This window comes from Caenorhabditis elegans, chromosome I, assembly GCF_000002985.6.
Source record: "Caenorhabditis elegans chromosome I".
In the NCBI taxonomy this organism is placed as follows: domain Eukaryota; kingdom Metazoa; phylum Nematoda; class Chromadorea; order Rhabditida; family Rhabditidae; genus Caenorhabditis; species Caenorhabditis elegans.
Window position 1 is genome coordinate 13453213 of NC_003279.8, and position 22576 is coordinate 13475788.

General features: G+C 34.6%; 2 protein-coding genes and 3 non-coding genes across 6 annotated transcripts; 1 reads left to right on the forward strand and 4 right to left on the reverse strand.

Annotated features, from left to right (window-relative positions):
- Window positions 1-2143: 2143 nt before the first annotated feature.
- Window positions 2144-17159, reverse strand: ints-8 (INTegrator complex Subunit homolog; the record flags this gene model as incomplete). 2 transcript variants are annotated; one of them, NM_001265239.4, is made up of 10 exons in its annotated part: window positions 2144-2432; window positions 5763-6240; window positions 7380-7751; window positions 8129-8187; window positions 9003-9526; window positions 11550-11723; window positions 12977-13521; window positions 15660-16031; window positions 16808-16988; window positions 17040-17159. In NM_001265239.4, 10 exons carry the CDS (start codon window positions 17137-17139, stop codon window positions 2304-2306), a joined length of 2934 nt encoding a protein of 977 aa, NP_001252168.1. The 2 variants fall into 2 exon arrangements, with proteins under 2 accessions (NP_001252168.1, NP_001252169.1); NM_001265240.3 differs by lacking the exons at window positions 12977-13521; window positions 15660-16031; window positions 16808-16988; window positions 17040-17159 and having other exon boundaries at window positions 2304-2432; window positions 11550-11634.
- Window positions 7202-7222, reverse strand: 21ur-15556. The gene has a single exon (NR_050679.1).
- On the forward strand, window positions 10743-10995 carry rpr-1. Its single transcript, NR_050680.1, has one exon. It is a non-coding gene; the product is annotated as an Unclassified non-coding RNA rpr-1 (non-coding RNA).
- Window positions 17160-17379: 220 nt separating the features above from the next.
- ndrr-1 (Protein NDRG3) lies at window positions 17380-20973 on the reverse strand. The gene is made up of 3 exons (NM_060968.7): window positions 20786-20973; window positions 20619-20739; window positions 17380-19328 (listed from the first exon to the last, which is right to left on the reverse strand). Exons 1-3 carry the CDS (start codon window positions 20967-20969, stop codon window positions 18602-18604), a joined length of 1032 nt encoding a protein of 343 aa, NP_493369.1. The 5' UTR covers window positions 20970-20973; the 3' UTR covers window positions 17380-18601.
- On the reverse strand, window positions 17536-17679 carry Y48G10A.9. The gene has a single exon (NR_101640.1). It is a non-coding gene; the product is annotated as an Unclassified non-coding RNA Y48G10A.9 (non-coding RNA).
- Window positions 20974-22576: the final 1603 nt, after the last annotated feature.

A 22576-nucleotide genomic window follows, 5' to 3' on the forward strand; every position in this document is an offset into this window, starting at 1 on the left:
TGAAAATTTCCGGCAAATCGGCAAACTGCCGGAATTGAAAATTTCCGGCAAAAAAATCGATTTTGCGATGCATATAAGAAATGACCGCAACGAAATTATCTATCTTTAATTGTGATGAATTTTCGACTAGCAAATCGGAGATTTGCTAGGCTTCGCAGTTTGGTTCGGCGTAGAGTAACTCAAGAATAATTCGCTTTATTAAAGTTTAGTCAAGTGTTGAGTAAATGCCAAGTAAATGTGCTGAAGTTTGTCAAGACCGGCCAAATTTAGTTTAATATTAATTTTAGAAATAAAAATTGCCACTTTTCAAATTTTTTTGCTTAAAATAGGCTCAACAGTTGTCCAACGCTTCTATGTGTATTCGGGCGTGCGGCCCTCAACATGAATTATTGGGCTCAGAATAGGCCTAAAAGTTGTCCAACGCTTCTGCGTCTATTTGGGCTTGCGACACTCGAACTGAATTATTATGCTAAGAATAGGCTTGACGGATCTCCAACACTTCTTCGTGTATTCGGGCCTGCGGCCCCCAACTCGAGTTTTTGGGCTCAGTATAGGCTTAACGGCTGTCCAATACTTTTGTGTATTCGGGCCTCCGGCCCTCAATCCGGTTAACTGACCTAGGTGACCTTTTTCATTACCTTTCCAAAAACATACGTAGTTATAGAAACATACCTCTCAGAGAAGGCCTCCAGCCTGCTCTGCTGGGAGTAGGGATAGAAAAGGCCTAAAGTTTCAAAGAGTAAGAAGGCGGCCCTAATCCTTGATTTTTGGGTATGACTGAAAAACAATAGCATTGCAGGCCTCCAGCCTGTCCTGCTGGAAGTCAGGTTAAAAGTAGCCAACATGTTCAAAAAGTGCGGCCCTCAATTAGATTAGGGAAACAGTAAAAATCTCGAAAAGTCTTCAAAATTGAGTTTTCCTCACGTTATTAAAAATAAGAAATGAAAATTATCGAATTCATCACCAAAAATAGAGAAAGAGAGAGAGTGGTAGAAAAGTTTTTCACGTTTAATTAATCTTTTTGATTTTGCAAAAATTGAATGATGGTCTACATTTTGGAAAGTGGGCCAATTTTTTTCAAAATAGTTTCAAAAAATTGGAAATACGAAGTTCTCTCTTGCGCACAAATTGGAACCAAATGTCAGAAAAACTGAAGATTTGGGGCTGAAAAAACATGAAATTCGTCAGTACAAAGAATACATCCATTTCGACCATACTCCAGAATCCCGCTCAAATCAGTGTTTTAGCCTTCCCAAAAGCGCCCCCCACAATGATGACGATGGAAGGCGCTTTTTTATTTTGTAAGCTATTGAAACAAATTGCTCAAAAACCGCCAATCCTAAGCCAAGATATAAGCTCTCAAAGTGCAGTCACATTTCTCGGGACACCCCATGTCGAAAACGTGCCCTTATTTTTTATTTCTGTCAAGAATGCAATTTCAGGATTTAATATAGGAAGAGGCAGATTTTGTACTTCCTGGCCAAGTTATGCACGTTTGTTCGGTGGAGCGCGTTTGCACCCATCTAGCAACTGAACCACCGTGAATAACTCTCTAGTAGAAGCTGGCGAATTGGGCGCACCTGTGTCCGGTTTGAATGTTATAATTTTGTTTATCCAAACAGTACAATATTATTCAATGTGAAAAACAAAAAAACTCTCATAATAATTAAAGAAACGTTTACTTGAATGCTTCAAATTCCACCGTTTTAGTATAAAAATGCTGTAAAACCTCCAAGTAACCTCCATTCAACAATGTTACTCAAAACCTTATTCTTCATCCTATTATGCCTTCTAACTGTTTCCTGTATCAGAAGAGCCACATATTGCAACGTGGCCTGTTCCGAGAGAAATGGAATTTTACACTGTGCTGGAAAAAAGACTGCGGCCGCGTGTTCTATTGAGCCATCCTGTTTGAAGTGTTTGGCTTATTACTCGAAAAATGTTTAATTTTGAAGTTTTTGAAAATTGTTCTCAAATAAACTTTTTTTTACAAAATTCGGTGAAAATTTGAAAATTATTCGTTTCAGAATCAAAAATTGTGCGAAAAAAAGTTGTAGTTTTTGTGGTTCTGAATAATTTAAATTAAGTAGGGAAAACAGATTTTCAGCGACAACAATCGACACAATGTCTTAATTGTAAGCCTCTAAATTGTAAGATTTAATTGTAGGCAAAAATCCGAAAAATAAAATAAATTACAACAAAGGAGAAATCAAATGTTAAAAAACCCGCGAAAATTGAAAAAAAAAACCATAAAAACTCAAATTTTTCTGAAAATTCAAAAATTTCGCAAAAAAAAAACGAATTCAAACATGTAGTCCAAAATAGATGGAAGAGAGTGCAGTGAGGAATTTGGTAGTTCTTCGATTGATTTCTTGTGTTGCAAGTACCTGAGGTACATTCTTGTTCGCCGATAGGGAATTCGCTCCGGTATACTGCAAAAAAACATGGATTTTTAGATTGAAACACGCTTTAATTAGTATTGGTATAGATTTTAAGCTACAAACTATAAAAGGTATATCTGTGTAGATTATAGTTTGTAGTCTGTTTGTAGTCAAAACTACAAACTACAACCTATTCTCAGTTTCGCACAAACATTATAGTTTATAGCGAATTTATGTAATCTCTAAGCTTCACTCAATTCTTTTCACTGTTAAAAATGATAAACTGTCCATCAAACACTACAAAAACTATAAACTACACACTTTTATGTATAAATTTACATTTATAATTGTATACGTTAAATAAAAAACTTGAAATAAATACAGTGTGGGAAAGTTCTATAGGACCCCCCCTAATTTGAAGGTTTGAGGAACTTCCGAAAATTTTTTTGAAAAACTGCTAATGCCGTTCGTTTTTAAATTGAAAAAAACCTATATACATTTTTTTCCAGAAGTTTATCTCAAAAACTGAGGTCGCGCTGGAAAAAACGTCAAAATCCAGTGTGAAACTTCTATAGGACCCCCCGTTTTTTTTCACGATTTTTACTAAAATCAACAGATTTTGGAATTTTTGACAAAGCTCAAATCAAGTTTGAGTTAGAAATGAGTTCATATAAGCAGTTTTGACTTTAAAAAATTAATACGAAATGTTCTCGTGGGATCTCCAGACTGGTTCTGATTCTTCCGATCTTTGATGTTCAAGTCTGTTTCAAGCTTCCTGGTGCTCTCGGTAATGCCAAAACTTGATAAACTCTCTTTAACAAGTTCCTACTAAAATTCCTAGCACGCACTTTAGATGTTTCGACTGTGTAGTCAAGCTGATTTGGCAAAATATGCAGCAGGAAACAATGGAAGGCTTATCAGGAATCAAATCGTTTTTCTTTGATTACAAGGTTCCATGGGACCAATATTTCAAGTTAAATTGTCCCTCACAGATGTTATTTACTATTTTTTGCGTGAATTATTAAATGTGGAATTGTGGCATGTGTTGTGGCACACATATAGAGGCTGGAAAGCTTACTTCGAAAGCAGTCTAACTTGCAATGCCTCGAGGATCTGCCCTTTCGGACACTGAACGCGCTCAGCTGGATGTTATGAAATTGCTCAATGTGTCCCTGCATGAAATGAGTAGGAAAATTTCCCGTTCTCGACACTGTATTCGCGAGTATCTGAAGGATCCGGTGAGCTACGGTACATCTAAAAGAGCTCCTCGTCGCAAAGCTCTCTCCGTGCGTGACGAACGAAATGTGATTCGTGCTGCCTCCAACTCCTGTAAGACGGCAAGAGATATTCGCAATGAGCTTCAATTGTCTGCTTCAAAAAGGACCATCCTCAATGTCATCAAACGATCTGGTGTAATCGTTCGTCAGAAACTTCGCCCTGCTCCGTTACTCTCTGCAGACCATAAACTCAAGCGATTGGAATTTGCTAAGAACAATATGGGAACGAATTGGAGTAAAGTGAGAATTTAAAAAAGCAAGAGTGAATAATTAGGATCATTGTTTTAGGTTGTCTTCTCCGATGAAAAGAAATTCAATCTCGATGGGCCTGACGGTTGCCGCTACTATTGGCGCGATTTGCGCAAGGAACCAATGGTTTTTTCGAGACGTAATTTTGGAGGAGGAACGGTGATGGTTTGGGGAGCGTTCACGGAGAAGAAGAAGCTTGAGATACAGTTCGTCAGTAGCAAGATGAACAGCACTGACTATCAGAACGTCTTGGAACTGGAGCTCTCCAAATATCTTCGTCACTACTCCAGAAAAGACTTTAGATTTCAGCAGGATAATGCGACAATCCATGTGAGCAACTCAACCCGCGACTATTTCAAGCTCAAGAAGATCAACCTTTTTGATTGGCCAGCTCGAAGTCCTGATCTCAATCCAATCGAAAATTTGTGGGGGATTCTTGTCCGTATCGTGTATGCTCAGAACAAGACTTACCCAACAGTTGCATCGTTGAAGCAAGGAATTCTCGACGCTTGGAAGTCTATTCCGGACAACCAGCTGAAAAGTTTGGTCAGATCAATGGAGGACAGACTGTTTGAGATCATCCGCACACAAGGAAACCCGATTAACTATTGATCCTTTCTTGATTTTAGTATATGAATGTTCTGTTGTTGATCAAAAATAACTGCAACTTGTTAATACGCTGTTTCTGACTGGTTTCTTGGGGATGGCGTAAAAATGTTTATGGTGTGTGTGCTAGGAATTTTAGTAGGAACTTGTTAAAGAGAGTTTATCAAGTTTTGGCATTACCGAGAGCACCAGGAAGCTTGAAACAGACTTGAACATCAAAGATCGGAAGAATCAGAACCAGTCTGGAGATCCCACGAGAACATTTCGTATTAATTTTTTAAAGTCAAAACTGCTTATCTGAACTCATTTCTAACTCAAACTTGATTTGAGCTTTGTCAAAAATTCCAAAATCTGTTGATTTTAGTAAAAATCGTGAAAAAAACGGGGGGTCCTATAGAAGTTTCACACTGGATTTTGACGTTTTTTCCAGCGCGACCTCAGTTTTTGAGATAAACTTCTGGAAAAAAATGTATATAGGTTTTTTTCAATTTAAAAACGAATGGCATTAGCAGTTTTTCAAAAAAATTTTCGGAAGTTCCTCAAACCTTCAAATTAGGGGGGGTCCTATAGAACTTTCCCACACTGTATGTTTTCAATGTTATCTAGACTAATTATGAATTTGCATTTTTTAATATATATTTTTTTTTAATATTTTTTTAAAATATATATATATATTAAAAAATGCAAATTCATAATTAGTCTAGATAACATTAAAAACATATTTATTTCAAGTTTTTTATTTAACGTATACAATTATAAATGTAAATTTATACATAAAAGTGTGTAGTTTATAGTTTTTGTAGTGTTTGATGGACTATTTATCATTTTATAACAGTGAAAAGAATTGAGTGAAGCTTAGAGATATCAACTTTGTAGTTTGTAGTTTTTTTTTCCGAAATCTTTTACTGCAATCAAAACAGTGCCCGGTTTATAGTTTATAGCCACGCAAAAAAAAATCGTGCATTGTAAATACTACAAGAACTATGTAGTTTGTAGCCGCAACGAACACGTCTGTAGTATTTTAGTCGTCTAATAATGTAATTACTATGACACATAATAGTAAGTCACAAAAACATGCATGTATTTATGTTACAATGCATGTAGTAATATACGCAACATACATGCATTTTTTAGTATTTTCATGCATGTTGTTTCTAATTACTACAAGTAATAACATTATTAGACGACTAGCGTACTAAATAAGAACACTTTGTAGTTTATAGTTTCAGTTTGTAGTGTGTAGCCTCACCAAAGTGTCCAAACTCTTTGTCATCATCATCGAATGATAATGCTGACTAAGTAGCTCAATTGCGACAACATCAGTTACATAATCTGCACAATTTGCTCCAACATCCCGTGTCTCATTGTGCTCTAACACAGCCATCGCCTTCTGATATGCATTCGTCTTGCCAACTTTCAACCATTGACACGTCAGCAGTGACATTGTCAAATAACCAGCATTTGCAGTACAATACCGTAATCTCTGAACTACCGTATCATCGAATACGGTAAATGCGTCGAATGGGGATAGGCGGAGTGTGGGTGAGTGGGCCGTGAAGTATTCCATGTATTTTTGCGCGGCGCCTTGAAAATCGCGTTCCACGTAGAGAAAGTCGGCGTATGTTCGGATTGTGTCTGGATCGGTTGGTGATAGGGAATACGCTTTTTCTACCATCAGCTGAAGCAGTTGACGGACATCATCCGGGTTGGAAATATCGATTTTTGGCCTGAAAAAAAATAAATTTTGTAGTTTGTAGTTTAGCAATTGGTTTTTTTGTTCGAGATTCATATGGTTTTTGGGGGAAAATCAATGAAAATCGAAAAAAAATAGAAAAATCAACTGAGCCTTGGTTGAGGCTGTGGAATTTTTGTATTTTATAGTCTCTAAGCCTCAACCAAATTTTCAAAATTTTTAAAATAGATTTTCTAAAACGTTTCGGCTACAAACTACATAAAGTATTCACCAGAAGTTGTAGTTTGTAGTCAAAATGTGTGATTTTTTCAAGCATTTTTTTTTGAAAAAAAAACGAGAACGCTGTTTTTTGAACTGTCCTTTGAGAAAAAATATACAAAACGTTTTGGTATAGTTTTACGCAAAAAATTTATAACAAATTCAAAAAGTGTAGTTTGTAGTCTATGAGCCTCAACCAAGTTCTTTTTTTTAAACTCAACAGCAAAAACGTAATTTAAGGTTAAAATGACATGTTTTGCTGTTGAATTTTAGAGAAAATCATCGAATAACGAATTTGGTTGAGGCTCACAGACTACAAACTACACTTTTTTTTAATTTTTAATTTTTTCCTAAAATTATATTTTTCAAATTCGTAGAAATTCTACTTTTTGTAAATATTACCTTTACAATAAATTCCGTATAAAAATTTTGACTACAAACTACAAACATTCTGGTAAATACAACATGTAGTTTGTGGTCAAGTACCAGAAAAATGTTTTAGAAAATTGATTTTAAAAATTAAAAATATTGGAAATTTGGTTGAGGTTTACTACAAACTAGACTACAAACTACACATTTTTGATTTTTTTTTTTCTTAATTTTTTCGTAGAATTATACCTAAACGTAATGCTTAAAAAAAGACTACAAACTACATATTATAAAATATGTAGTTTGTAGTCAACATTTGAAATAATTAAAAATACTCACTCTTTGGTTGAGGCTCACAGACTACAAACTACACTTTTCTGAATTTTTTATTGATTTTTTCGAAAAAATTAAATAAAAAATTACACCAAAACGTTATGTTTTTTTTTAAGTTTTGGTAACATCCTACAATTTTTAAAAATTTTATTTTTTCAAAGAATTAAATCATTTTTGAAGCGATTTTTTTAAAAAGTTGAAAAAATCACATACGCATTAGGATCAGGCGTGTACAAATCCAACAATTTTGCATGAATTTTCAAATTGCTCTTCCTTTGTCCAATCACCACCTTATTATGTAGGCATACAGCGTAGGCGAGCAAGAAATCGACAACTCGTTGGTCTCGAATTAGCGAGAACAAATGAAATAGGTCGGCCAACTCTTTCCGTGTCACTAGCAACGCCTGTTCCACCTCGTTTCCCCGCCGAAATCCACGTGGCGGTTGGGCTTCAAGTAGTCGTTGGGTTACTGTACGCCAGAAGCCATCGGCACACTTTTTACGTGTTGCCGGATCCGAGTAGTTGACGAGGTAGGCACCGAACATTCGAGCAATCGGTACCGACTTGAAACGTTCCATTGATAATCTGCAATGTTTTTTTTCAGTGAAAATTTGAAAAAAAATTGATTTCCTATAGGGAGAAATTTTGCGTTCAGAAGGAAAAACTTTTTGAAAAAAAAAAATTTTTTCAGATTTTTTTTTTCAAAATTTCTATAGCGAGCTTCTCTTGTCCTAAAAATAGATTATATGATTTTTAAAAAAAATTTTGCAAAAATTTTAATTTTCTACCAATTTTAATTGTTCGGCGAATTTTGCGTTAGAAATTCGATTTAAAATATTGATTTATCGATTTTTAGGTCAAAATTTTCAGTTTCAGAGAATTTTTTCCGGTTTTTATCATGGAAAACGCGAGAAATCTGAAAAATTCAGGAAATCTTCTTTTTTTTTGTCTGAAAAACTCACTGTCCACCCTTCTCCAACACCGATTGAGCATCGCCAATGTTGATCATTAGGCCGAGACACTGCAAAAGAGTATATTATGTAGTTTGTAGGTTGCTAGCAGGGTACCAATTGTCAAATTAGCCGAAAAATTTGGATTTCCAGAAGAAAACTCGCAGAATTGGAAATAGAAAAGTGGCAAATTTTTGACAAATTCTGGAAATTGTTACGCTAATAAATCAATAGTTATACCCTTTATATACCTATGCATATATAGCTATAGCTATAACTATGCCTATGAATATTCCTATACCTATACCTATACCTATACCTATAACTATACCTATAACTATACCTATACCTATACCTATGTGCATAACTAAAGCTATAGCTATACCCATGCCTATGCATATCCTTTTACCAATACCTATTCCTATCTCTCTACCTTCAACTATACCTATACCTATAACTATTCCTATACTAATACCTATGCCTATACCTATACCTGTACCTATATCTATACTTATATCTATACATATATATCTATACGTCACCCGAGCAATTCGTTCGATATATTAGAAACATTAGAGATGACGATATTTTCAACTACAAATCCAATCCCGAACCTTATTAATCATTGCAGTTCTGACTACAAACTACAATTTTTACTACACGCTATATTTATGAATACCAGTATAGATTGAATAACTTTAAAAATTTGTCAGAATTTTCGAGCTAAATTTAATTTTTTAAGTAGAATTACATACTAAATTCCTTACCAACAATCTTATTTTAAAAATTTCTTACTACAAAGTATATTTTGGCTATACCATAGCAACTTTTCAAATGCAAAATGAATTGATATAAAACTACAAACTACACTTCCCAAATCCATTACCTCATTAATCATTCCAGCACTATAATCATTCGGCACAAAATGATCGGAATTAAAAATGAGCTGAGTCTGCGCGAAATCCCTCTCCAACGAGTGTCGTTCCCATGCGAATTGCTGATTCACAATAATCGCCGGCACCTGTATCATTTCGAATGCGGCCGTCATTACCCACGATTCATGGACGAGTTTTAGCGAGTGCAGCGCCAAACTGAGAACATCTTTAAATTTCTCAAAGTGATGCATTTTCGATAGTTGATCTATTTTACAAAGTAGCAATCGATGCAGGTTGTAAGTCGGCAAATTTGAATGTTTTTCCAGTTTTTCCATTAGATGCTCAGGCACTTGCATTTTCGTCGGGAACCAGAAGGGTCCGAGTTTTGTTAGAGCATTTTGTAGGGTTGGAATATCGTATTCTGTCATTATAATCCAATATGGGTCGGCGGCTCGTGGCAATGGGAAAATTCGACTAATTTCGTGTGTGGATGGTCCTTGAGCAGCATCGATCTTTCTCTCACCGCTTACTAATTCTGAAATAACGTTAATTCAAACAGACTACAAACTACATTATTACGGGAACAATAAATCATGAAAATGCTCCACGTACGCATTCTCATGATTTATTGTTCACGTAATATTTTTTGTCTTTCAAGTACTGGGAACAAATCATTATGTTTCCTTTTACCTTTTATCTGCAGAAAATTCCTTTAAAAGTCAATTTTTCAAAATTTTACAATTTTTTTTTGTAGTTTGTAGTGTCTCAGCCTCAACCATGGACCAGATTTTGATCAAAAATTCGTATTTTACTCTAGATTTTACGGTAAAGTAACACCTTTTTTTTGGCATAAGTCTAGTTATTTTTGCTCTGCATTCTGGTTGAGGCTCAGAGACTACAAACTACAATTCTGGCACAGCCTCAACCAACTTGCAGGGTTGAAAATGTTTTTCGAGGAGATTTTAACATTTTTTTTCAATTTTTTAATTAGAAAATCCAAATTTTCGTTGAAAAGTAAACGATTTTGACCCGAAAATAGCGAAAAAACATCAAATTTGTATTTAAAATAAACTGTTGAAAATTTGGGTGAGGCTCAGGGACTACAAACTACAAAAAGGCTCAGCCTCAACCAATTTTTAGTGTTAAAAATGATTTTAAAAGACATTTTAACTTTTTTTTGCTCAATTTTTGAATCAGAAAATCTTAATTTTTGTTGAAAAATGTTGAAAATTTACGATTTCGGCTAAAAAATAGCGAAAAAACATCAAATTTGTATTAAAAAGAAGCAGTTGAAATTTTGAGTGAGGCTCAGAGACTACAAACTACAAAAAGGCTCAGCCTCAACCAATTTTTAGTGTTAAAAATTTGATTTTTTCAGTTAAAAACGATGGTTTTTGATGCTTTTTACCTATTTTACAGATAGAAAATTTTAAATTTCGCAAAAATCTTTAAAAATAAACTTTTTTGTTTGGTTTTCGCTCGAAAATAGCTTTAAATTTGCAGTTTTTCTCTCAAAAACTCTAAATTTCATGCGTTCCACGTGGCTTTCTATCAATTTAAATACTAATATTAATATTTTCTTCAAAATCTGCCACGTTACAGCCTGCCATAGCCTTCTGAAACTCTACAATTCCCCTCTAATCACTAGCGCCGCCTCCCCGCACACTCAACACAGCGAGCGGCGGAACCCGCGGGGTGTCGGCCGCTCGGACACGCTCCCGTATATAACGACGCGGCGCGCGTCAAGTTGTGAGGTTGGCCGGAAGAAGACGGTTGGGAGAGACACAAAGGCCTGAAACATGGCCTACACAACTCCCGGGAAGGTCTGAGAGTAGGCCTTTGATGAGATCTAGGAGATCTTCCATTATCCTTATAGAGGAGAGGCTGTAGAAGAAGACGTTTCCCCTGCGAGGGTTTGGAAACGGCCTCGGCCAGCAATTCTCGTGTAAATGCTGAGTGCGATCGTCATACCAACACAATTCAGACTAGTCTTCGGCCAACCTTTTTGTGGGCTTCAGGCTTTCTGTTGGGCCGTTTTAGGCCAAATGATAGAAAGCCACGTGGAAATCATGAATTTAAAGCTATTTTCGAGCGAAAATCAGAAAAAAAGTTTATTTTTTAAAGATTTTTGCTGAATTTTACATTTTCTAAATGTAAAATAGGTGAAAAGCATCAAAAACCATAGTTTTTAACTGAAAAAATCAAATTTTTAACACTAAAAATTGGTTGAGGCTGATCCTTTTTGTAGTTTGTAGTCTCTGAGCCTCACTCAAAATTTCAAAAGTTCTTTTTGATACAAATTTGATGATTTTTCGCTATTTTTCTAGCCGAAATCGTATTTTTCAACATTTTCTTAACAAAATTAGGATTTGCTCAAAATTGATATAACATTATTTAAAAGTACCGTTAAAGTTGTACCAAAAATAGTGGAAATTTATTTTTTTTTCTAACGTTTCTAACGTTTGAAAATTTGGTTGAGGCTAAACCAGCTTGTAGTCTATTCATTTTTTTGAGTGAGGCTTCCAATAATTGTAGTTTGTAGTCTATACTATTATTACCTTCCAAAACATGAAAAGCGGGTGGCGGTTCCAATTTCAAGTGTTCTGATGGTACGGCGAACGTTCTGAGCTGACTAACATCCATTCCATTCGTTTCTAATATATCCCGTAGATCAGAAATCGAGGCGCAGAGGTATTGAAGATGAGCACGAATGGCGGCGAGTTTTCGTTTGTCTGAAAAAAATTTTTAGTAGAATTTGACGAATTTTCATTTGAAAATGACTTAAATTCGCATTGTTCCTCCTCGAAAAACACTGAAAAATTCTGCGAAAAATGGTTGAGGCTAACAGAAAAAGTGTAGTTTGTAGTCTACCAAATTCGAACTGACAAGATTTGCTTTAAAAATCGAATAGAAACCCGAAAAAAACAAACTTTTTGTTTAAAAAACCAGTTTTTCAGGGAAAAATTCGTTAGGAAAAACTTTAAAAACGACAGAAAAAAAAAGCAAAAAAATTGCGAGAAAATTTGGTTGAGGCTCAGAATCTTGTAGTTTGTAGTCTTCGAGCCAGTTTTTTTAAAGAAAAATGAACTGAAAAGCCGAGAAATTAATTTTTTAATCCGGAAAACACACTTTTTGTTCCAAAAAATGCTTTTCGGAGAAAAAACTTTGAAAAACGGCTAAAAATTTGCAAAAAAAAATTAAAGAAATTTTGGTGAGGCTCAGAAATTTGTAGTTTGTAGTCTCTGAGCCTCAACCAAATTTTGAACACTTTTTTGTTGAAGAAAAATAAGCTAAAAATCCGGAAAACAGACTTTTTGCTCCAAAAAACATGCTTTTCGTAGAAAAAAAACGTTGAAAAACGGCTTAAAACTTGCAAAAAAATCCAAGAAATTTTGATTGAGGCTCAGAAATTTGTAGTTTGTAGTCTCTGAGCCTCAACCAAATTTTCAACAGTTTATTTTAAATACAAATTTGATGTTTTTTCGCTATTTTCGGGTCAAAATCGTATTCTTTTCAACGAAAATTTGGGTTTTCTGATTTAAAAAGTTAAAAAAAATGTTAAAATCCCCTCGAAAAACATTTTTCACAATGGAAATTGGTTATTTTGGAAAAAGGCTGTAAAAAGATTTTGGTTGAGGCTCAAATATTTGTAGTTTGTAGTCTCTGAGCCTCAGCCAAATTTTGAACACTTTTTTGTTGAAGAAAAATAAGCTAAAAATCCGGAAACACGCTTTTTGTTCGAAAAACTTGCTTTTCGTGGAAAAAACTGGTTTGAAAATTTGGAAAACAGCTTAAAACTTGCAAAAATCGAAAATTCCAAGAAATTTTAGTTGAGGCTCAGAAATGTGTATTTTGTAGTCTCTGAGCCTCAACCAATTGACTTTTTGCCGTTTTTTCAAATGTTTTTAAATGAATTTTTCTTGAAAAGTATTCGAATTTTCTTTTTTTTTGTAGTTTGTAGTGGTTGAGGCTAGCGGCCGCGAACCTCGAATCCCATCGGTTTTCCGCTTCAAAACCTTCACAAATCGCTCAATTTCCGCTCGATTTCGTATACTTTCTCGAATACACTCTGGATGTTCATCAATCACCGACAGCGCCGCATTTTCAGCCAAATACACATTTTGCAGTTGTCCGGTGGTTTCTTGAACACCGCGATGCCTCAAAACTTCACTCCTACGCATTTTTTCATCGTTTAGTGAATTCAGGTCAAAAACGTAAGGTTTTAAGAGTGAAGATGAAGCCGTTGAGCTGGAATACGGTGTTCCTTGAGCGTTGAGAATTTGACAATAGGATTTGAAAATCGTCTCGTCAATTGCAACAAGTGGATGGGTTACTGTAGGTTTTACAACACGTGTCAGTATTTTCTTGGCTTCTTGTAGTTCTCCAGAGGTGAATAGGAATGTCACCAGTTCACTTAGGCACTTATTTGACACGTCACCAGCTGAAAGGAGCACCTTATCGACTTCAAAATCTGCAGATGGATTCTCGATGAGCACATTACGATCTCCAAGGAACGCGGCTGTCATGGCTCTGAAAAATTGGAAATTATATGATTTTTGTGTAGTTTGTAGTGTATATGAATTTTAAAAAATATAGCAATGTTTTTCGATTTTAAAGGAGGACTAACGGTTCGGACGATTTTGAACGTATAGACCCAAAAAATGAGCTCAAATGAACGAATTTCGTAATGAAACTGCTCAAAAATTATTTATGGCAGTTCAAAATTTTGAAAAAATTACACTGATTATGGCTAAAATCACGAATTTTTCCCATTTTTCCGTGTCACATCTGTCCGAAGTTAGCCTTTTTTGGAATTATCGTCCTTTATTGCATATATTGGTAGTTTATCTCATTTAATTTCGTTGATTAAGATACATTTATCGGCGATAGGTAACCAAAAATCATCGAAATTGGTTACCTATTGGCTTTAAATGTACTTTAATCGATGAAATTAAATGAGATAAACTACCAATATATGCAATAAAGGACGATAATTCCAAAAAAGGCTAACTTCGGACAGATGTGACACGGAAAAATGGGAAAAATTCGTGATTTTAGCCAAAATCAGTGTAATTTTTTCAAAATTTTGAACCGCCATAAAAAATTTTTGAATAATTTTTGAGCAGTTTCATTACGAAATTCGTTCATTTGAGCTCATTTTTTGGGTCTATACGTTCAAAACCGTCCGAACAGTTAGTCCTTCTTTAAAGCAAAAGAGCAAAACAAAAATTAGCGAAAATCACACAAAATTTGTGGAAAAATGGTGTATTTTACAGACTACAAACTACAGAACCTGCATTTACAGGGCTGTGGTTTTGTAGTTTGTAGTGTGAGAGAAAAACTTTGGAAAACGATATTAGAATGTGGGTAATGAATAAAAAATATAGCGATAATTTTCGATTTGAAAGTTAAAATTTGGTTGAAAAATTGATGTGTGTGAAGACTAGACTACAAACTACACAATTTATAGCAGATTTTTTGCTCTAATTTTAATCAGAAAATTACAAAATAAATGTAATTAAGCTGGGATTTTACAAAAAAAAATTTTGTAGTTTGTAGTGTGAGAAACTGATATTCGACCTTTCGAGAAAAAAAAACGAATTGTCAAAATCAAAAAATTTCTGAAAAAAAAAATTCGAATTTTTTTCCGATGACTTAACTTTTAGGAATCAATTTTTTTTGTATAATTTGAAGAATTTTCATTTGAAAAATGACTCAAAATCGTATTGTTTCTTCTTATAAAACACTGAAAAATTCTGCGAAAAATGGTTGAGGCTAACAGAAAAAGTGTAGTTTGTAGTCTACGCCTCAACCAAATTCAGATTGACAAGATAGGTATTAAAAACTAGAAAAATGCTGATTAATTGGACTAAATATCACACTTTTTGTTCGAAAAAAACTTGCTTTTCAGGAAAAAATCGTTTGAAAACTCGCAAAAATCGAAAATTAAAAAAAAAAATTTGGTTGAGGCTCAGAAATGTGTAGTTTGTAGGCTCTGAGCCTCACCCAAATTTTCAGCAGTTCTTTTTAAAAACAAAATTTGATGTTTTTTTCGCTATTTTAGGGTCAAAATCTTGATTTTTTCAACGAAAATTAGGATTTTCTTCATATAAAATACTGAAAGATTCTGCGAAAAATGGTTGAGGCTAACAGAAAAAGTGTAGTTTGTAGTCTAAGCCTCAACCAAATTCAAATTGACAAGATTGGCTGAAAAATTAGAAAAATGCTGATTAATTGGACTAAATATCACACTTTTGTTCGAAAAACTTGCTTTTCAAGAAAAAAAAATAGAAAATTTTAAAAAAAATTGGTTGAGGCTCAGAAATGTGTAGTTTGTAGTGTAGCTTGCCTGGGCCTCAACCAACTCACTGAGAGCAACTTGTAAAATTCAGAAGTTTTCTTTTTTCTATCTCTCTCTCTCTCTCTCTCTCTCTCTCTCTCTCTCTCAAATTCCAGCTATTCAACAAATCTTATCAACTGAAGACCCATACTACAAACTACAAAATTTTGTTGGCCTCACTCAGCCATTCTAAAACAGTTGGTTGAGGCTCACACAAATTGTAGTTTGTAGTCTCTGAGCCTCAACCAAAAATATTTCGGTTTCAAACTAGTTTTTTTGAAGTTTTTAGCGGATTTTTAGCGGATTTTCAGCACTTTCTCGTGCTCACTTCGGTGCCAGTTCAACAAAAGGCTTCAAAAAGCACTGAATTCCTGGAGCAACAACATCTCGTGGAACTTCTGCCAATTCAGTTATAAATGCTCTCGCTTTCAACACATGTTCCTTTAATTCCATAATTGTTCTTTGTGTTTTTTCGTGTTTCAGCAGTGCTGGATCAGTTGGCATCAGTTGTCCATTGCTTAAAGTTGTTGGAATTGTGGCTCGCGGAGCCGGCGGTGCAAGACGATTACGGCGATCTATGGAAAGTACGAAACGGTAGAAGAGCCAATTGCCGAATGTTGCGTCGAGATTCTTTTCGTTGTAGATTCGATAGAAATTGTCGGCCAGCACACGTAATGTTTGGATTTCGTTGCGAGGAATGCTGGAAAAGTAATTGGTTGAGGCTAAGACTACAAACTACAAAATTGCAAAATTGCAAAATTAATTGCTGGTTTTCTGAGCAATTTGTGTGAAATTTAAAAACAAAAAGTTTTTTTTTTGTATTTTTCTACAAAATATACAGGAAATTTAACTGAAAAACTCTCATAATCTCAATTTTCTGACCAGAAAATTGGTTGAGGCTCAGAAATTTTGTAGTTTGTAGTCTGTGAGCCTCAACCATTTTTAACGCAACTTTTCACGAAGTTTTGTAGTTTTCTTTGCCTGGAAGAGCGAAATATTCAATTTTCGATTTAAGATTTTTAAAAATTCGAATTTTTTGGACGTTTCTTGTGAAATTTCCGAATTTTTTGGAATTTTCGGCATTTTTTTAAATTCTGAATTTCAGAGAAAACCTAAATTTCAGTTTTTTTATAAATTTGAATCTATGAAAAAACATCCAAAATAATTTGTTTTCAAATTAGCAAATTGGTTGAGGCTCAGACTACAAACTACAATTTCAAAAAATTTAAAAAAATTGAATTTTAAGAAATTTCTCAAATTGTTTGAGCATTTAAATCTTTTTTGTTGTATTTTTCCACAAAATATACAAGAAATTTAACTGAAAAACTCTCAAAATCAGAATTTTTGACTAGAAAATTGGTTGAGGCTCAGAAATTTTGTAGTTTGTAGTCTGTGAACCTCAACCAACCCACAGAACTCTTCTAGCCTCATTTTCATTCATTTTTCTTCGTTTTTTCACCTCAATCAAGTACTCACTTATCAATAATAAACTCTATATCATAATCCAACGCGGCAAACGTGGCCATCGCACACAATCTCATACTTGCCGCCTTTCTCTCGAAGAGCATCAGCTCCTCGACAGCCAATTTTCCTTTATCTTTTTCCCGTTCGGCGAGGAATCCTTTATCCGTGAATTGCATACATAGTCGTGGGAGTTCTGCAATGGAAAAGCATGAATTTTCAGGCATAAACGAGCATTTTTCCCTACGTTTTCTCTTTTCCGGGTCCAAAAGCGACTTTGAGATGCATGTTGGGTCGACGAATAGCTCAAACCACGAAACGTCACCCGTACTCTCCGGATTATCCATTAAAAATGCTCAATTTCCGTCTGAAACTCGGTTTTTTTAGCAAAATACTGCGGAAATGTCTAAATTCGAAGTTATCCGAGAGGACTACACGGCCGGTGGCCTTGGAAAACGCGCGTGGCCGCGAGGGGGAAATGAAGGGAATTTCCCGTTTAAAACCAGAATAAATAGCTAATTTTAAAGTATATTCGAGGAATTTTAGTACTGAAATCAAAAATCTGAAAATGAAGTAATATAAATCAAATAAAAATCTCATTTTATTGAAAGGAAACGCAAAAAAAGGCATTGCAGAGGAATCGTATTGAGATAAAACACGAAAAAATGGGGTAAAATGCGTAGAGAATTTCAAGAAAAATAACGACGATTTTTAATTATTATATGGCGTTGCTGCTTCTACGAAATAAAGCTAAAGAGAAAGAATGGTGATCACACATGCGGTAGAGAGAGCGGGGAGAGACAGAAGTAGCGGAATTTTCGAAAGAAAGGTGTAGAATGAGGACAAAAATTGAGAAAATACATTTTAAATTTGGGGAAAAGTAGATGAAAATCGGGAAAAATCGACTGAAAATTCGAGTTTTTAAGCGAAAAATTGTTGAGTGAGGCTGTGGAATTTTTGTAGTTTGTAGTCTCTGAGCCTCAACCAAATCAGTGGATGGTTTTAGCTATGGTTTTCGTAGTTTTTAGTCGATTTTTCTCGCGAAAATTGTCTAAAATCTGGGAAAAAGCTAGCATTTTCGAAAAATAATGTGTAAATTCGACGAAATTTCATGAAAGAAATATTTCATAGAAATCTGATAATTTTCAGATTTTTCCACATGAAAAGCTTGAATATAGAAAAATTCTATGAAAAATGCTACAATTTCGATTTTTCAGCAAAAAAAAAATAAAAAGTCGTCTAAAATTAACGAATTTTCCACGAAAAGTGTTTCAAAATTTGGGTGAGGCTCAGAAACTACAAATTACAATTCTGGCTCAGCCTCACTCAATTGGAATTTTTTGGCATTTTTCTTTAAAATTTAGGATAGAATGGTGAAAATACATTTGAAATTTGGGGAAAAGTAGATGAAAATCGGGAAAAATCTACTGAAAATTCGAGTTTTTAAACGAAAAGCCTTGGTTGAGGCTGTGGAATATTTGTAGTTTGTAGTCTCTGAGCCTCAACCAAATCAGTGGATGGTTTTCGCAGTTTTTGGTCGATTTTTCGATTTTTTATTCAAAAAACATGACTTTTAGAAAACAAAAGTTTGAAAATTGAAAAATTCGATTTTTCCGCAAAAAAAATATTTGGATTCGACCAAAATAAATGTATTTTCCACGAAAATCGCTTCAAAATTTGGGTGAGGCTCAGAAACTACAAACTACAATTCTGGCTCAGCCTCACCCCATCGGAACTCTTTGGCATTTTTCTTTTTTTTTTTTAATTCAAATTTTCAGTCAAATTTCCCCTAAAAAAGAGAAAATACAATCAACATTCATTAGCACTGCTAGCAACGGCAGCAAAGCCTCCATTCTGCGTCTCCTGCATCTTTTTCGTCATCTTCATCACATTAAGCGTCGGAAAATATCCCAATCCCTGCAAAAAGAGCATCATGCTCTCCGTCACAGCGTCCGGTCGATCGTCAAGCACAAGACCACACGAATCGGATATCTTAATCCAATCGGCGTGTGCCGGGTCCAACTTCGTATTCACCTCTACCGTATCCTCAACGTGAGCGCTTCCGGCTCCGACGAGCTGGAGCACAGGGACTTTAAGCTGAACACCGGTGGTTCCGTCACGTGAGATAGGGAGTGGGGTCCGTTGAATGTAGGATTCAATGAATTCGGCGAGGCTATTCGGATTCGGAAGGTGCTGGAAGAAGACACGATACTGACGAACGATATCCGGACTGCAACGATCATAATTTCTGCCAAAATGATGCCACATCAGATAATCCACAGTGAATTTTGTCATGCCAACTTTACGAAGATACGATGTATTCCATTTCTCATATCCCCACTCGACCCATCCCGACTTTCCAGAACAGCAATTGACGAGGACGAGAGCGATGACGCGGTTCTGGTTTTGAGCTGCGTATCTTAGAAGTACGTTTGCACCAACGCCCACGCCAAATCCGATGAACTGATTGAGTTTGAAGTGATCGGCGACTGATTCGATCGTTTTTGCGATTCCGTCCATTGTTGGGTAGGTGAAACTGTAATGAAAATTTGGAAAAAAAACTTTTGAATTCTCGGAGAAAATCTTAATTTCATCTTTTTTTCTTCTGAATCTATGAAAAAACGTCTAAAATAACGCTTTTTCACATTAGAAAATTGGTTGAGGCTCAGAAAGTTTGTAGTTTGTAGTGTGTGTGTGAGCCTCAACCAGATAATTTTATTTGATTATCTAATTTTCAGTTATAAATAGAGTTTCTAAATACGTGAAAATTCAAAGAAAGAAAAAGGTCAAAATTTTGGGAAGTCTACTGAATTCCACGTGGAGAAAAATTTGGTGAGGCTAAACATTTTGTAGTTTGTAGTGTGCGAGCCTCAACCAAGAATGTGACATTTTTTGGTGAGGCTTACAGATTGTGTAGTTTGTAGTCCCTGGGCCTCAACCAACACAAATATTGAAAATTTCGATAAAAATACGTTTTTTAAAGGAATTTTTGGAAATTTTCGGAGAAAAATCGTGAGAAAAACGTTTAAATTTTGAATTTTTCTAACGTTTTTGGGAAATTTTTAAACTTTTTCGAATTGTTGTCGGTTTAAATTAAAGAAAAAATCCATAAAAATAATAAATATCGTCTGAAAATTTCTATAAATTTGAGTTTTTATAACGTTTTTGAAACATTTTGGTATACTTTTTAGCTTAAAAAATTTGAAAAACCAGAAAATAAAACTTTAAAAAACTCGTTAGATTTCTGTAGTTTGTAGTCTCTGAGCCTCAACCAAATCAAGGTTTTGGGTTTTTTTAAAAATTTTTCCAAAAATTGTGTTAAAACTGGGGAATTTACACAAAAACTGCTAATTTTAAGAAAAAAAAGTCTAATTTCAAAAGATTTCAATTTGGGTGAGGCTGTGGGATTATTGTAGTTTGTAGTCTCTGAGCCTCAACCAACGCAAATATTGAAAATTTCGATAAAAATACGTTTTTTAAAGGAATTTTTAGAAATTTTCGGGGAAAGTCGGGAGAAAAACGTTAAAATTTTTTTTATTGAATTTTTCTAACGTTTTTTTGAATTTTCTAGTCATTTTATTTTTAAAAAAGTTTTGGTTTTTTTTTTAAATTTTTCCCAAAATTGTGTTAAAAATGGGGAATTTACACAAAAACTGCTAATTTTAAGAAAAAAATAGTCTAATTTCAAAAGATTTCAATTTGGGTGAGGCTGTGGGATTTTTGTAGTTTGTAGTCTCTGAGCCTCAACCAAATCAGCAGATTGATTTTTTTTTCCAAAAATTGTGTGAAAACATGGAAAAAGGCAAGAATTTTCGAGAAATTATACTTTTCCGGAAGCGGCTGAGCATCCATTTCCTGTCCCGGAGCATTCACATTGTAGATGCAGAATTTGTCGGCGAATTCGGCGATCGACACGAATTGGAAAAAGTTTTGGAAATTGCTTTCCGCTGCAAAATGTACGATTTTAATTCAATTTTTCTGCTAAAAGCTCACAATCAAGCCCAAGATCATGAAAAGTGACCATCGGAACCTTTTTCGGATCGTTACGGTCTCCGTAAATCGACACTTTGATAGCTCCAAAGGCCGTGTTCACTTTTTCTTCGGTGAAATTGTTGGCAGATTCTTCCATTAGAGGCTGCATGTCACGTGTAAATGAGTGCATTTCTATTGATGCCATGGTTCTGGAAAAGTGGTATTTAATAGAGGAAATATAAAGGAAACAGTGAAAATAGAGAGAAAATCGAGAAAAATTAGAGAAAATCCAACAAAATCGATATTGGTTGAGGCTGAGAGACTACAAACTACAAAATCATCTGAGCCTCAACCAGATTTTATTCGAAAAAACATCTGACTTTTACAACTAAAATAAAGTGAAATACGTCGTTTTGGCTGCTCAGAATCAAAGAAAAAAATAGTTTGTATGATTGAGGCTGAGGCTACAAACTACAACATCATCTGAGCCTCAGCCAGATTTCATTTGAAAAAATTTGGCGTTTACAACTTAAATTAAGTGAAATGAGTAGTGTTGGCTGCTAAAAACCAAAGAAAATATACTTGTATGGTTGAGGCTCAGACTACAAACTACAAAATCCTGTGAGCCTCAACCAAACTTTATTTGACAAAAGGGATTATTTCCACAATTTCCGAAGGTAAAAGCAAAAAACTTAAGAAAAATGATATTTTTGTGTGAATTCAGCTATATAAACGCAGGAAATATTGAAAAGTCGATTAAGAGACACAATTTTTCATGCAAAAAATAGGTGGTTGAGGCTAAGTCTCCAAACTACAAACTACAAAATCGTCTGAGCCTCTCCCAAATTTTGTTTCGAAAAATCGAGGTCATAATGCGAAAAAAAACGAAGAAAAATGAGAGAAAATGAGGCTAGAAGCGTTATGTGAGTTGGTTGAGGCTATGGCTACAAACTACAAAATTTCTGAGCCTCAACCAATTTTTTAATTAAAAAAAACGTTATTTTGGATGTTTTTTCACAGATGCTGAATAAAAAAAGCTGAAATTAAGATTTCCTTGAAAATTTCAGAAAAAAAAACACAAAAAAAAACAAAATTTTTCAAAAAACATGCCGAAAATTCGGAAATTTCACAAGAAACATCCGAAAATTTTGAATTTTTCAAAATCTTAATTCGAAAATTGAATAAAAATTGAATATTTCGCTTTTCGAGACAAAAAATTACAACACTTTCGTAAAAAAAATTGCGCGAGAAAATGGTTGAGGCTCACAGACTACAAACTACAAAATCATCTGAGCCTCAACCAAATTTTGTTTCGAAAAAAAACAAAAATAAACACGATTTTTGACGAAAACACCAAAAAATTGTAGAAAAAGTTGTTTTTTTTTAATTAATCAAGCTCAGAAATGATAAAAACTTTGAAAATGATGGTTGAGGCTGTGACTACAAACTACAACTTAGCCTGAGCCTCACCAAAACTGGTTTTAATTGAAATTTGCCAAACAAAGCAAGTTTTTAGGTGAAATTTGAGTGAAAAAGTAAAAAAGTACGGTGCAGTCGTCTGACACAAATGAAAGTAAGTGAACATATGATCGGAAGCTTGAAAATATCATTGAAATAGTTAGAGACGCAGTGAGTCACCAGACAACCAGAAGGAGAGAGAGAGAGAGATACGAGAGACATAAGTCTATTGATTCTGCTGCCAATATTGCTGGGCTTTTGCATTTGTTGACCCAAAAAGTACAACGGGGCGAAGTTGCAAATTTTGTAGTTTGTAGCCACAGCCTCAACCATTTGTTTGAATGAAAATTAATA

Excerpts from the sequence above, each read along its gene's own strand:
- ndrr-1 (NM_060968.7), bottom strand. The coding sequence starts at position 20,969 with ATGGCATCAATAGAAATGCACTCATTTACACGTGACATGCAGCCTCTA. Across the intron at positions 20,740-20,785 it reads TCATGATCTTGGGCTTGATT|CGGAAAGCAATTTCCAAAAC; the intron begins GTGAGCTTTTAG and ends TACATTTTGCAG. Across the intron at positions 19,329-20,618 it reads GCTCAGCCGCTTCCGGAAAA|TTTCACCTACCCAACAATGG; the intron begins GTATAATTTCTC and ends TTTTCATTACAG.